Here is a 15948-nt window from a genome sequence, read left to right on the forward strand (position 1 = left end):
CTTGTCCACTTACATCACTGATCATCTTCATGTGCAGGGCTGAATGCATGTATTCCTCCACTGCAGTCAACGGGTGCTCATCTGTATCACCCGGGTGTGATTTCACAGAGAAGCGTATGTTGTCCAGGAAAACATAAAACTCACTTCTTCTACGCAACATGGCTACAGTCCTCATGAGACAATTCAATAAAAGAAGTGGAAGCCAGAAGTTATTCAATTCCAGAAGATTGAGAAGTCGTCTTGATCAAGAACAGTGTCCAGCTTGGCTTAGAAAATAATGTAATCCATGCAGGGCATAAAAACAGATCCACAATGCCTATAACTCAAACTGCATATTCTAACTTCAGCCCACACATTTTGGCTTTTCAACTCACGGATTCAATTCACGGAGATCGATTGAAAACAAAAGGAACACAAATTGAATCTAAAAAGACAACTCGCGACCCTCAGTATCAACACAGAAGCTCACTATAGCAACTCTCCTGTTTGTCCACGTCCTGCAAGCTTGCATGCCTCAGTCCGATAATGCCATTAATCTGATTATACTGCGATTAGAACTCCTAGCCACTAACTAGCCCTACCACCCAATAAAACACCTCTGTTTTCTCCAGGATTATACTCCATTCTGGTCCAGCAAGCGCACACATTACCCATTGTTCTGCCTGGGGTTGTTTTTGTCCTTTTAAAGAAAATAATGCTCTTTAATTCTTACATAACACATGCTCTGGAATTATGGAGAACGTTAGGTTACATTTCTGGTAGGAATCGTAATAAGTATACTATGGTCCTATGCTATATACAGTATAATGACCAAGAACCCTAGCATCCTATTATGGTCATTTAGATTATGAACTACTAAATTATAAATGTTTAATATAAATGAATTAGACACGTTTAATGTTTTACTTTAGCAGATTGTGAACTATTAAATGATTTCCATTTGACTGCTTACTTTAAGCAAATACACAGGACTTTAGACCTAGGGGTTTCCCATAAGGGCTACAGTCATAATGTTGAAAATAGGTGAAGATTTGGCCAAAACAACCGATCTACAAGCTCACAACGGGTCAGCAACGCGTTGTGAGCTTGTAGATCAGCTATTTTTGGCAAAGAGATTTGGTGTAGAGGGGGAAAAAGGAGAGTGCGGTACCCTAAACAGACCCCTGGGGGATCCCGGTTAAAGTATATAGGGTTTAAGTTGTTAAGAAACATGCTGGAAGACATGAAAAAGACAGCTTGATCATCCAGCGAGCGAGGGACATTGAGCCAAAAAGCTTTTCTAGGACAGTAAGCCTCTTTGTGTGCAGCCAGAAATATAATCTTATAGTGTGGATATGGATGACTGAAGCAGAAGAGGACATGATGGTAGTTAATTTTCACTGAAATTAATCCACATTGGTCCATTAGCACAGTCCAGGGTGATTACTTGGCTTCACCCAATTAGCCATCATGTGGCTCAACAATTATTAACCACTTGAACCCTAGCGTCCCAAATTCTGAGGCGAACAAAAATAGCAGCCACCACAATCAGGCATGAGAGCAGGTATTCAAATAGACGCTGGAGGGAGGACAATTGGCTCTCAATTTAAGTGGACTAGAGCAGGGGTCTTCAACGGTGGGGGTCCGGGACCCCTAGGGGGTGCTCAGAGTTACTACAGGGGGGCCGCTAAATATTTGCGGATAGGGACTTTTTTTTTTACACTAACCACGTGAACCCTAGCGTCCCTATTCTGAGGGGCGGGGCGAGGCGTTGTGAGCTTGTATATCTGCTATTTTCGGCCAAGAGGTTTGGTGTCGAGGGAAAAAAGAGCACACTAAGTACAGAGCCAACGGTCAAGTTTACAAAGTATTGAGGGTTTAAGTGGTTAAATGTCTGAAAACACACATTTAACATGAATACAATATAGAGGAGGTCCTTGCTTCATCTCTCTCTCAGCTAGGGGGTCCTTGCTTCATCTCTCTCTCAGCTAGGGGGTCCTTGCTTCATCTCTCTCTCAGCTAGGGGGTCCTTGCTTCATCTCTCTCTCAGCTAGGGGGTCCTTGGGCTGAAAAACGTTGAAGACCCCTGGACTAGAGGATATAGGTCTGAAACAAGCTTTCTTTTCATGCGTTAACTTAACCACATGGAACACTAGCGAATATTCAGCAAAAATAGCCGATCTACAAGCTCACAACGCGGCTATTTTCAGCGAAGAGATTTGGTGGAATTTAGTGGAGATTCAATGAAGAGATTTAGTGGAAATAATACTTGCAGCCCTAGTATAGAGAGCCCTGGGGGACCCCGGTCGACTAAGTATATAGCGTTGTTAATGCTGGTGTTTGTCTCCATTTAACCTGTTCAAGTGCACAGTTGTGGAGACAGCTGTAGTGAGCTCTCTCTGTAGGCCTTCTCTGCCTCCTCCTCCACACAACCACCATGATTTGACCTTGATGACAACCCGTTGCCTTACAGCGGGTTTCAATTGTGCCTCGTTGATTACCGTACTTGTCCTCTCCGTGCCAAGGGCTGGCAGTCTGTCAGGTGATAAATGGTTGCATTAGTGGTGTGAAAGAACAACAGAAATACAGTGGTGGTGTGTAGCCATTCACCATGCAACAGGTTAGCGAGCAACTATGTATCTGAATACATGTATCCCATACTCGGTAGCATGCGATATGAAATGTGTGTCGATTAATTAATACCTGGAACGCATCTGTGTCACTTTAGATTTCTTTGGCTATTCAAAAATAGCAGATCTACAAGCTCATAGCGCGGCACCGAGTGCCGCGCTACGAGCTTGTAGATCTGCTATTTTTGAAAAAAAAATTCAAAAATAGCAGATCTACAGTTTTTTGAAAAAAATAAAAAAAATATCTTTTCACGATTTAATCGTGAAAAAATATTTTTTATATTTTTTTCAAAAAACTGTTAGGATTTAGATTTTTTTAAAGAATCGCCTCAGGTCTTAATGGGTTAAGTCTTATGGTATGGGTGGATCTGAAATGAAAAGATGGGCAGTGCAGGACCACATGGGAATTGCAGGAAGTATAGCCTAGTCATGTCAATCCTGTCACAGATTGTCATGAAATAGTAGACCCTCTTCTAAGGTTCTCAGTTAAACTGATCCAGAGGAGTTCTGCATATCGTTATATGCGGGCTCTTTAGACATGACTGAAACAATAAAAGCCCATTCGACGCTACGCTTGAAAGCCTCAGAGACACAGCCAGGTAATGACTTCATGTATGAGGAATGATCCATGGAGACGGAATACAAGAGAAATGGGACCAATCACATTACTGTGTTAACTTATGAAGCTATGAAGTCACCTTGGAAACTTGACATCATACAGCTAACGGTCACCTTTAAACATGCAGTTTACAGCGAGTGTAATAATTCTCTCCTGCAGAAATCCAAATAATGTAAAAAGATATTTCAATATTTCAATGACAAACCGCTTTTGTCATTTAAGTTGCACGCACTCTCTCTTTCTGTTGATGTTTGCCAAAAGTTCTATCCCCAACATTTTATTCAAAAATAATGATAATCTAGTGATGCGTTGTCAACTTGTAGATTGGACATTTTCGCAGTTGTATTTAAAAAAAAATCTTTTAAATCTTTTTCTTTCCCTCTCTTCTTTCTCTTTTCTGGAAACAATCAAGACGATGGAGCTTGCACAAAAACCTAATTTCACCCACTGTTTTACACCTGTAAACCTGTGATGTGACAATAAAGATGATTCTGATTCTGAGAAGAAAAATAAACAATTACCAAAAAAATCGTATCTTGTTTTATTTCAATTGTTTATTTAATTCAAATTAATTACATCGATTAGTTCAATTAACTGTTGCACCTCTAGTATTTTGACATGATAAAGGTAAACGGAAAATCATATTGACTGTGATTTTGTCATTGCTGCTGAGAGACCGTTTCTGTTGACTGATACAATTCCTCTGAAAACGAGCAGAACTATCTAGCCACTGCAACAACTTCCTGTTTCCATCTTACATTTCCTCTCTGGGTATTATGTTGATGGCTCCTTTCCAAGTAAACTGCAAATAAGACACCGCTAGATCTCCCTCAAGAGACCAATCAACGGCCCCCTTTCCTCTGAAAAGTAAACACGTGTTCGACAGTCTCAGTGTCGCTGAGATTAAAAGGCTTGATGGTGGAGATTTCTGGATATATACTGATCATAATCGTTTCATGACAACCGCTTCAGTCACTGAGTTGGGGGTTAAAGGGGAACTTCTGGGGTCATTTTAATGTCTACTTGGGTGATTGTGTGCAACCCAGACAGTTTTTTAAGATTTAAATGTTTAAGATTCGATAGGCGATTTAGAAATTTGATATCAATTTGACCTATATAAGCCCTTTAAACTTCAAACTCCACTTTAAATCATTGGAAACACGTCCCTGGTTCTGGTGACTGATATTGTCCTTCTAATGAATGGAAATTCCTTCATTTTTCCATTAGTTATTTGATTTCATGCATGGACTTAAAGTACTCCTTGATGCAATATTCCAACACATATTGAATTAATGAAATAACTAATTGAAAAAATAAAGGTCTACCCGTTAATTAGAAGGACAATATCAGTCAAAAGAACCAGAGACCTGTTTTTTAGTCTTAAGTGCTTAATGTGTAGTTTGAAGTTCAATGGGCTTATAGAATATAGGAAGGGGTGCGTCTGATCAAATGAATATCAAATCTAAATAGTGAATCAAGCAACTTGAAGATTGTCTGGGGTGCACAAGTGTTGTATGTACGCATTACACCCATAAGGATGCCTATATTAACCTTGCCTTTCATAACGACTCATTTTGTAATCACAAAGAAAAATCTAGGGCATTTGCACAGTATCTTCCTATGTGGCAATTGGTTCTCAGTAGACCAAGTAAAAGAGGAATCAAATTGTACGGTAGGCTTATGAGTTTGGGAGGAATATGGAAGTTAAAGGTAGAAATATGGAAGTGGGAGACCTTTCAGATTTTCTGTTAGCCAGGTGAAGCGAAACACAAAACAGGAACATCAAAGTTACACAGTAAAATACAGAGTTTTCATTCACTGAAGCCCTGTTTTATACTTTGTCGTTAAACGGTGTCATGTGAAAATAGCTAAAATATACTGTTGCATCGTGAGTGAGCAGAAATGAGCTTCTGCTATTTCTAAAGATTTGGGGAAATAATTTTACATTTTGGGGGGTGGGACTGAAAATGCACTCATGTAAATCAATGACATTGAGACACCAGGTTTAAAGTTGTTAACCCTGTTAAACTCTGTTCCAAACTATCTACTGTTGAATTAGTATTGTGTACATCTGAGCTTTTAACATCAAATGAACATGCAAGGTTGACCTCAATGTGTCTTTCAGCAACTGAGACATGTTTTGCAGGGACTGCTGTTACTGATGCAATCATTAGGACATTTCCTTTGCTGAGAAAAAAAGAGAGAGAAATGTAGACAGACGTCTCATAGGCTAACTAGGGTATAGTTTTAGCAATCTCATACCCTCCAAGTAAAATAGAACGTTCTATCTTCGTGTGTCTATTCTATCGTGTGTGTGTGTGTGTGTGTGTGTGTTCGTGTGTGCGTGCGTGCGTTGCGTTGCGTTGCGTGCGCGTGATGTGCGTGAGTGCGTTTGTAGGAAGTGCATGTGAGTAGCCTATACTACCGTAGGCCTATGTGCTCATGTGTTCCAGAGCTACAATAATATTCATCCTGTTTCTTTTGACTGGTTTCCTCTGTTTGCCAGAGGGTCACAAGTAGAGTCAAACTTCTGTTTTTATATTGTTTTTGTCCAAAACAAGGAACTTGCAGCTAACAAATGACAGTAATATCCTACAGGGTCACTGTGATTATGGGACGGGTACATTACAGTTAAAGGTGCCAGTGTTCCGGTGACGCCGATTCCCATAACAGTATTATTATGGCCAGTGTCGCAGTCATGATAACAGCTATGATGACACCTTTTCAAAGAACAGAAGGGACACATCCGATAGATTAGTGGCCCTGGATGTCTGAGTCAGAAACAGGAGAAAAAAATCTCTCACTGAAATCTATGGCTTCGAAGGTAATTCGAAGTCTTGGTAAGATTAAGGCTTATCAACAACAGTGCTATCCTCTCCATATCAATCAGTTAAAATGATCCCCAACCAGAGATCTGTCTGTCTGCATACTACAAAACTACCATCACTTCCATGGGTTTCCTCCGATTCTCATTTTGCTAAAGTATTGCCATTGTAATGAGACGTTTCCACATTCAATTTCATTCACTGTACTCTAAATTGGAATGGTCATGCTTTAGCACAGCACCAGAATAGAAGATTAGGGAATATCTGCGATTTATTTTTAAAAGGCATTGTGGTATGACCGGTCAATATTACAATTTATAATGATTACTGCACCAGTGACTCCTTGAAATTGATTTATATATACACTCTGTTTCAGTGACCAGTGTCTTCCCATTCTCTCTGGGTATAATGTATGTTTGCCACTTCAAATCAATGGACCCATTCATCATTGTTTCACCCTCTTGGGGGTCAAAGAACGATGTAAAGAGAAACATTTGGCTGTTGTAGCATAAATAACAGAGTCAGCAGGTGGGCCAGCGATTGATTTGTGTATGTATGTATGTAAACAGAGGAGCAAGGCTCGCCATCCCACCATGTTCTGGTCAGGATTCAGCCGCTGACCCCCTGACACAGACACTGGCAGAAGGAAACAAGTCAGCTCGGGTTTCAGGCCCTGGAAGTGCAGCCCTGAATGTCAAGTGAGCAGCAGGGGACCAGACTGGACCCCTAGGGCTTCTGGGACGAGCCTGGACCCTAGGGGGGGGGGGTCTTCATGGCAGACAGGAGAAAGGACTTTCTCATTAGAAAGGGTCAAGCCTGGACAGCCAGCAACAAGCTGCATACAATCTGGTAAGTCAGGAGTCTCCAAAGCTACCAAGATTTTAAAACATTTAAAGCCTGTGAATCCTATGTGTTCTGAAACACGGAAAATGTAGAGGGGATTTTAGAAGTGTGTCGATGGCTATATATGGAGACATACCACCGATCTCCATTCCATTGCTGGACATAGCTACAGAGATAATACCCAGATCATGACTTGTCCTTATCCTTGTCCAACTAGAGGAAGAAGGCCATTTACGTACGTATATATATGCTATTGCCAGAGACTCTGGCCTCCAAGTGAAACATCTGGCTAAAGTAATGGCAGTTAAACCAGAGTGGCGTGTCCGATTGACTTTTATTTCAACTGCGGTTGACGGATGATGATGAGCTTTTGGGACTCGGCTGGACCCTCAGGGCTTCTGGGACGAGGCAAGGGTGTGAAGCCACAACATCGAAAACCACAAAATCCAGAGTGTTCATTTAACTCTGAGAGTGTACAAATGCAACCAAATGGACCCGTTACAAATGGATACGTTAACAGTGGGGATTTTACCAGGCAGCCAGGATAGCAGGGTTTAGCCTGATGCTGGGCTTTGTATGGCTCTCAGACAAACCTGGCAGGAACTCAGCTCTGATATCGCAACCGTCAATGAATCAATACAATTCTTAACCGCAGACCCATGAGGTTTTGATTTAACTTGTGTAAGTCTGTGTCCCTGTGTCTAATGTCTGGAGCTTTACTATAAGCGGATGAGAGATAGAGGAAAAAAAGAGTGATGTTTTTATCTCACCACTTACAGTATGTCCTATATCAGGGGTCTTCAACATGGGGTCCGGGGGTTAGTTTCCTGGACGTGGACCCTCCAGTTTTCCCTCACACACTGAAAATAGCCAATCTACAAGCTCACAAAGGGGTGCAACGCGGCATGTTGAAAGAATGTTAACAATGTTCGCCTCACAATAGGGACCCCGGGGTTCAAGTGGTTCGCAGCCTTTCCAATCAAACCGCCCTTTGCTCATCACTTACTGTACATGTACTGTACATTAGAGGACCAACAGAAGATCAACTGTAGCATTCCTCTCTCCTGTTGTCACCGTCACCGTCAGACAAATACTGGTTTCAGGCCTATGGTGTCACTGTCACAGATCAAATAAAGACCCCTTGGCCCAGTCGCCTTGACGAGGCTAATGCCGATGACATCAGTGGTGCACAAACTCACCTTCAGCAGCTGCTCTTTGACCAGAATCTCAACCTTGTCCATTTTGGCTCATCAATGTGGATGAAATGTTACTGCGTCGTCTAGACCGGCTATGTCTCAGAGCAAGAGTGACAAAGAACGTTCTGTACACACAGTACAGTACCCGCATAAATCACTTGACAGAAGTGAAACATTTCAGTTGGTGTGTGTGTGTGTGTGTGTGTGTGTGTGTGTGTGTGTGTGTGTGTGTGTGTGTGTGTGTGTGTGTGTGTGTGTGTGTGTGTGTGTGTGTGTGTGTGTGTGTGTGTGTGTGTGTGTGTGTAAAAGCAGTGACTGTGCGTGAAACATAACATCAGGGGACACGGTTAATGTCCCATTTCCCTATTTAGGTATAAGGTGTATATTGTTCCCAGTTCCCACCAAGTACAGACCCCTGGGGGACTCCGGTCAAGAACTATATTAGGGTTCAAGTTGTTAATTCCCAAAGATCTTTGTCAAACATTGTATAGGTTAGAATAGGTGACATTTAAGCAACAGCTAATTTTGTTAGGGGCGAGTTACACTTGGCCTCTAAGGATTAGCTTCTATGAGTCTTTTCGGATCCAGTTTTGTGTTATATTTGTATGTTCCACTGAGAAACAATCACATGTTTTAGTATAAATGACTTCCTTCTTCAGTGACTTGCATTAGTTCAGTCCACAGCCAATGAAAGAGTTGCATCATCTCTGTTCACTCCATCAGGCCAATTGTTTTACAGCAAAGACAGATCATGTGAATGAAGAATATTCATATATTTATTTATATATAATTGTATTGCCAAAACCAGCTTACAGTTGATTAGATTTTGTTTTGATTTTGTTTTGGTGAGCTCAGAGATAATTACAAGAACGTGCAAGTAACACTTGCCATCAGGGCAACGAATAGTAAACACTAACTGTATAGTTTCAAACATTACAGTACAGTTCCTAACATTACTGTGTAGTTACAAACACTAGTGTGTAGATACAAACACTACTGTATAGTTCCAAACAGGTCTGTGTATAGTTACAAACACTAGTGTATATTGCCAAATATTACTGTATATAGTTACAAACACTACTTTATAGTTACAAACGTTGCATCCTCATAATGATGGGTGACGATGAAGCACATACGATACACAAACCACATGACCAGTAGTGTTTCTGACCCCTCATCAACGCAACTCTTTCTCAATGGCTCTGGTCCAGTCAATAGAAAGGGCGTAAGTTCAGATGTCTGTATTCAGAGGCTACTATTTGTTAAATGTTTTGTGGAAAAAAAGAGATGTTATGTAAATAAGAAGGCACTATGAATTATTAGACTATAAATAAAATGGAAAACAGAGAACAATGTCACAGGATGACTTCCAGCAATGAAGTTCATCAAAGGTTGAGACCTCATTTCCAAGAATATCACATACTTTCCTCTTCTCAGCAAAGACGATGACTTCATAATTTAACCTCTGCACTGCTGTTCCTTGTGAGCCATGAGCATTACGCCCCGATTTATACCCTTTTGAGTGACCTTGCAGTGTGGTAAAAAATGGCCGATCTAAAAGCTCACAACGTGTCGCGACGCATTGTACATCCTTGTAAATCGGCTATTTTTGGCGTGCAACACCGTAGGCAATAAATTAAGCCTTAGTGTTGTGGCCCTGTGGCCACAATAGGCTACCCTGTTCTTGCTCTGAAAAAAATAATATGAGAGAGCTACAACCGCCACTTTGATAATTACTTTTCTGTTTTTCCCATTGAGTAAACAAGATGTTTACATTCTCAAACTGTGACCACCTGCACAGAAAGGTTCTCAGTGTTACTTTAACTGCAGTGTGCAACAAATGGACCCCAATGGGATCCATCGGGGTCCATTCTGAACCACTTGAACCCTATATACTTCATGTACATCAGGTAGCTAAAATAGCTCACAATCACAACGCGTCAAACTCTTTGGTGAATGTTCGCCAATTTTCAATAATGTTTGCTTATTATGATATGCCCAGAATAGGGACGTAGGGTTCATTGTGGTTGAACTTCTCAGAATTAAACTGAGGACGTGACTGCATGGATGGAATACAGCTCGATTACAGCTTGGTGTCCAGAACTGAGAGTAAAGCAACAAGTGTCTGGATTCCATTGGGCCAATCTGGGGAGAAGGGGAGCATCTGGTTGCAATACGTTATTTTCTGCAAGGGCTCCGTCTGTTTCAAAAGGCTGCACAAGCTCGTCAGAGGCCAAGCACTCAGAGGCCTATAAACCATTCTCAGGTAGGCCTAACGTCTGTACAAAGCACTCAAGGCCTATAAAACACTCTCAGGTAGACCTAAGGGTTGTACCATAGCCTGAATAGTTGTGCATCATGGTCAGTGTGGTAGGAGAAATACATAGGATGACATGATTGATAAGAAAGAAAACACCAACTTCTGTATATGCCTGGTCAACTGTTAGGATAAATAAATAGTTATAGCTTTAACCCCTTAAAGCCTATATACTACATTGACCAGAGTCCCCCAGGAGTCTATACAGCCTGTACAGTACTTCCTCCCCTCCTTTTCCCCCCTCTACACCAAATAGCTGATCTGCAAGCTTATAATGCGTCGCGTTATGATGTGTTACGCTGTATAAGCTTGTAGATTGGCTATTTCTGCACAATGTTCACCCCCAGAATTGGAACGCTGGTGTGGTTAACTATCTCCAGACCCAACTTTTTCTTTTCTTTGACTGATAAAGCTGAAGAAAAGATGGGGGGATAAAAACTGCATATGGAAAGGTGTTCCTCCAGACGACCTCCTAAAACAAGATGTTCTAAAGATTAGGTAAACTAGCCTATAAATGTAGGCTAGTTGTAAGTATTTCATTTTCATTTCAACTCCAGCGATTAAGAATGATCACCACCAACCAGCCTGCCTGTATTATTTAGCTTTTTTTATTAATTGAATAAGAAAATGTCATATTTTAGGTCATATTTGCGAATTGACACCTCCAAGAAGAAACACACACACACACACGCACACGCACACGCACACGCACACGCACACTTAACCACTTTCAACCTGGTGTCCATATTTTTGGCCTGACATTATAGGCAAACATTTAAAAAAAATGTATAATGCCCAAGCCTAGCACAAATAGCAGGTCTTCTACATACAAGCTTAGCGCATAGCACCGCGTTTTGAGTGTGTGCTGCTTTTTCCACTATTAGTCGCGAGTCATAATACACGTATATGGCTTAAGAGGGGTTAAGAGGTGGAGCTGATTGATTGGTACATGTTGTTAGATCCACCAGGTCTGGCATAATAAACTGCATGCACTTAGAGTTGTTCTGATAAAGGCTGCTATCTGGCAGTGGTTAGATAGTATTCTATTACAAGTATGAGTCCTGTATTCAATTTTCTTAAAGCATAAAAGCATTGGCATCGAAATATACTTACAGTAACAAAGTAAACGTACAAAAACATTTCAAAATGTGTCCGACTTTTTCTAAAACAGCCAATGTAAATAAAATAAAAAATCTGAGATGTTGTTGAGAATAAGTTTAAAGTATCAAAAAAAATTAATACTAAAGTAAAGTAAATGTACCTCAAAATTGTACTTAAGTACATACTTGAGAAAACGTACTGTACTTGGTTACTTTCAACCACTGACTGGTTGTAGTACAACTTGAGTGAGAGAGGATGAATGAAATGTGACATCACAGCATTGGAATGTATTATTGTAAGGTGCATGTAAGGGCTACAATTTACTGAATTTAGCATTCTCGTCTTCCTGTTTTTGGTGGGTGAAGCTCCACGGTGGACACATGTTTGTTAGTATGATGCAGCAGACAGCTGTCTGAATGAGAACATGATTACTTTACTTTGGAGATGTAATGGTATACTAGAGAGCCACATAAAAGGTTGTAGTTGGGAGACAGAAAGAGTGCAGAAATCTCCTCAGGGATAAATATTGACGTCCAAGTTAAAACCTCTACTGAATCCTCTTCTAAAAAGTGTTTAAATGAAAGAATGAATAATCAAATTCTGAATTTAGTTTTGAGTGAAAGTCGTTATCATATAGTGAAATGAACAGATTGGCTAGTTGAAATGATTTGATGGGTATCACCCCATGTTCTGAGGGTGATTGCATTTCTTATGTTGTATCAACAGTTATTGCATCATTCATGAGATTGCATTTCTTATGTTGTATCAACAGTTATTGCATCATTCATGAGAGTTCAGGATTAATGTCTTCCCGTAAGTACTAATTTCATTGTAATGATTAATTTATAACTTGTAGGTCAAGTCAACCATTTGCGATGATGATGTATAGGAATCGGGCTAAACACCTCTTTACCAAGAGGCGAACTTATACTGGTGGTCCAATAACATTGCATAAAATATTTAATTATGTCTGCCAAGCCGACAGGCTGGGAACTGCACGACTCGCGACCTGGCTAGGCAACCCAGCCTGGTGGAGATATGCACCGTTTTCTATTTAGAAATGAAGGGAGGCATTATAACAAAAAGATAATCAAAGTTGCAAAAAAGTACAATAGGTAGGCTACTACAGGTCAGGTGTCAATGTTTACTACCACCTGTGTGAATTCAATAGCCTACCAAATGACACAAGAAATATAGAAATGTTATATCATCAGTGGTCAGGTGTAAAGTAAGTAAGTATTTTTTACTCAAGTACTGTTTTGGGGTATTTTTACTTTACTGGAGTATTTCAAATTTTCAGTACTTCTACTTCTACTGCACTACATCTCAAAGGAAAATATTGTACTTTTACTCCACTACAATTATTTGAAAACTTTAGTTACTAGTTATTTTGTAGATTTTGATCATAATTACAAAACATACTATTAACTACTTCAGCCATACACATTTTGGCCATTTGAAAATAGCCGATCTACAAGCTCACAATGTGTCGCCAATCGCCATGCAACGCATTGTGAGCTTGTAGATCTGCTATTTTCAAAAGATTTGTATACATTTTATACATTTGAAAACTTGTGAAATGGGACATTCTGCATAATGAGTTCTTTTACTTTTGTACTTTTGAGTATATTTTGATACCAATACTTAAGTACTTTTACTCAAGTACATTTTTATTACCGGACTTTTACTTGTAACAGAGTGTTTCTACATTGCAGTATTGATACTTTCACTTCAGTCAAATATTGGAGTACCTTTTCCACCATTGGAAATGTTACATCATAAGATAAGATGAGCCTATCTTATCTTATAATGAGATAGAACTCAACTGACTCCAGGCTGCCTAGTATCGACACTGTCATAACGTCACTCTATCTGAACGTAAGACACACACACACACACACACACACACACACACACACACACACACACACACACACACACACACACACACACACACACACACACACACACACACACACACACACACACACACACACTGCTTGTTGAACTTACATTTCCAAGAGAAGCCCACATCTGAGCCAAAATACTAACGTCATGATGAAGCAATAACGTTACATCCTCTCCTATCTGAGGGGGTGTGTGCAATAGGCATGATGATGATCAGCCAAGTATATATACATCCATGCATGGCTCATATGATCTTGGCTACCATTTTGACTATAATACCACCAATAACGACATTCTTTTCAGAACGATGTGTAATAATAAGCAGCTAATAATATACACCTCCTCCAGTCCAGAGAACATGGCTGTAATATAATCCCATCACGCGTGAGATTGAACCAAATAGCGAGTAAAATGCGACCGCGATGGCAGCAGCAGCAGCTACACTGTATCAATCTCAGCATTCATGGATCGGATACATTGTATCTCTTTCTACGACCGAGAGAATGTAAACATGCATGTTAAATGTTTACACTCTCGGGGGTTAAACAGTGAACACAGTGACTGAACCCCTGCCTGGGCTGGTACAGAAGCTGATATATAGACCCTGCAGCGGCAGCAGCTACACAGTATCAAGCTCAGCATTCATTTGAACCCTTTCTAATTCGAAGAGTGTAAAAAAAATTAACCAAATGGACCCCTATAGGGTTACATTTGTACACTCACGGGGGGTTAAACAGTGTACACATATAGATACACCCCCCTGGGCTGGTACAGAAGCTGATCAACGGACCCCAGCAGCAATGCACACATTGTGGTGGTTTTGAGCCATTGCGACCGTTACGTTGTAAAACGCGCCAGTCAGTCAGTGCCAGTGGTGCAGATAAAAAAAAGCGGTTTATAATTATAATAACAGTGCTCTCTATAACACTCACCCATAGCTCTGTCCCCCAACTCATGGTTCCAAAACGGTCTCCTCCAGCCCTCGTAGTTATAGGTAATCCACAGCTCCGATGGGGCTTTTTTGGGGGTTTTATTTATTTCAATAATAACCCACCGCGGCAGATCTTATATAGGCTCCTATGTCTGGCCTTTCAGATTAGAGCCTCTCTATATATACGTGGTTCCGGTTCGTATCATTTAATTTAAAAAAAAAAGAACCTGTCTGTATCTTTTTTTTCCCTGTCTGATACAAGATGGCCAGGCAGTAGCTGCTGCTGCATAATCTTCAAACGGTGGGTAGTACTTTCTATATGCAGTGTGTGAGTGTGTGTGTGTGTATGCGCCGCGCGGGCACGTATACCCGCCTCCCCTATAACCAAATGACAGCTGCTGCTGCTCTCTCTCTCTCTCTCTCTCCCTCTCTCTGTCCCTCTCCCTTGCGCGCACACAGGCACGCTGCAAAGGAACGAGGGGGGGGGGGGGGCGTCCCGGGGGGTCTGGGGGCGCCCCGCGGGGGGGGGGTGTTTACCAAACACAAAGAAAGTGATGTTCTGGAACTCAGTCAGTGGTTTCCCTCAAACATTGTCATGTCAAAATCTTCCCATAAGACAAGGGTTGTGTTGTTAAAAATGTCATGTCATTATTACAATTATTACAAGATTCTATTTTTATTTTTAAGAAAAGCCAAATAAAATATATTATTATATAATATTATTATATAATAAAGTGGTTAAACGTATTTATTTATTATTTATGTATATTTATTTTTATATTTATATTTATCCAGGGAAACCCAGAAAACCCACCAAGGACCCCTGGGAGTCACCGGAAAGTCCCTTATCTTCAACCAGAAAAGAGGGACAGGGGATGGACACAACAATTCTGAGTGATTATATAAAGCTTCAATCTGAAACGTATTTAAATAAATAAAATGTCATTTTAAACTTTGAGGAAATGTACACCCTGGTGTTGGGTAGGACAAGTTCATAAGTGCAATATCTCCCCTGCAGGGATTCAGGGAAGAGTTCATGAGTGGGAGAAATGTGGTCTCCCACACAATACGGGGGACCTTGGTGTTCAAATCCCACGGTAGGACAAATCTACAGATTGCACCTTTAACTCTGTGAGTGCAAAAATATAACCATTTGGCAGTGAGTGATGGAAGAAGTAGAAGATGCCTACTCACGTTCACTCACGTCTTACTTAAATAAAGTATCAATACTGCAATGTAGAAATACTCCGTTACAAGTAGAAGTCCCGTATTCAAAATGTACTACTAGAGTAAAAGTTAAAAGGATCGGCATCAAAATATACTTAAAGTACCAAAAGTAAAAGTAGGCTTACTCATTGTGTCTCATTTCCAGTTCCATCATGATGGCACATCTGGAAGGCTGGGTGAACTTGGTGGTTTGGAAAACCCCCAGCAAACACAAAACACATTGCACCAATTAATCACATTAATTGGACAGCTGGCACTGCTGGCTTGAGACAGTCCAAGAAACTACAGTATAGTATGCACCCATAGACAATAGCCTGCGTTGGACATGTCGTTAGTGTCGGTGAGATGCATTGTGAGCTGGAAGGTGAAAAT

The 15948-nt window shown here is 40.7% G+C and overlaps 1 protein-coding gene across 1 annotated transcript in view; it reads right to left on the bottom strand.

Moving 5' to 3' along the window:
* Nucleotides 1-14671, bottom strand: part of fnbp1b (formin binding protein 1b) — a 223146-nt gene extending 208475 nt beyond the window's left edge. Inside the window, exon 1 of the mRNA XM_080419739.1 lies at nt 14351-14671. Coding sequence (XP_080275865.1) covers nt 14351-14374 — 24 coding nt within the window. The 5' untranslated portion in view covers nt 14375-14671. The remainder of the gene's footprint in view (nt 1-14350) is intronic.
* Between the last annotated feature and the right edge of the window lie 1277 nt (nt 14672-15948).

The sequence above is a fragment of the Gymnoscopelus braueri genome, assembly GCF_963280865.1.
Source record: "Gymnoscopelus braueri genome assembly, chromosome: 22".
Classification (NCBI taxonomy): Eukaryota; Metazoa; Chordata; class Actinopteri; order Myctophiformes; family Myctophidae; genus Gymnoscopelus; species Gymnoscopelus braueri.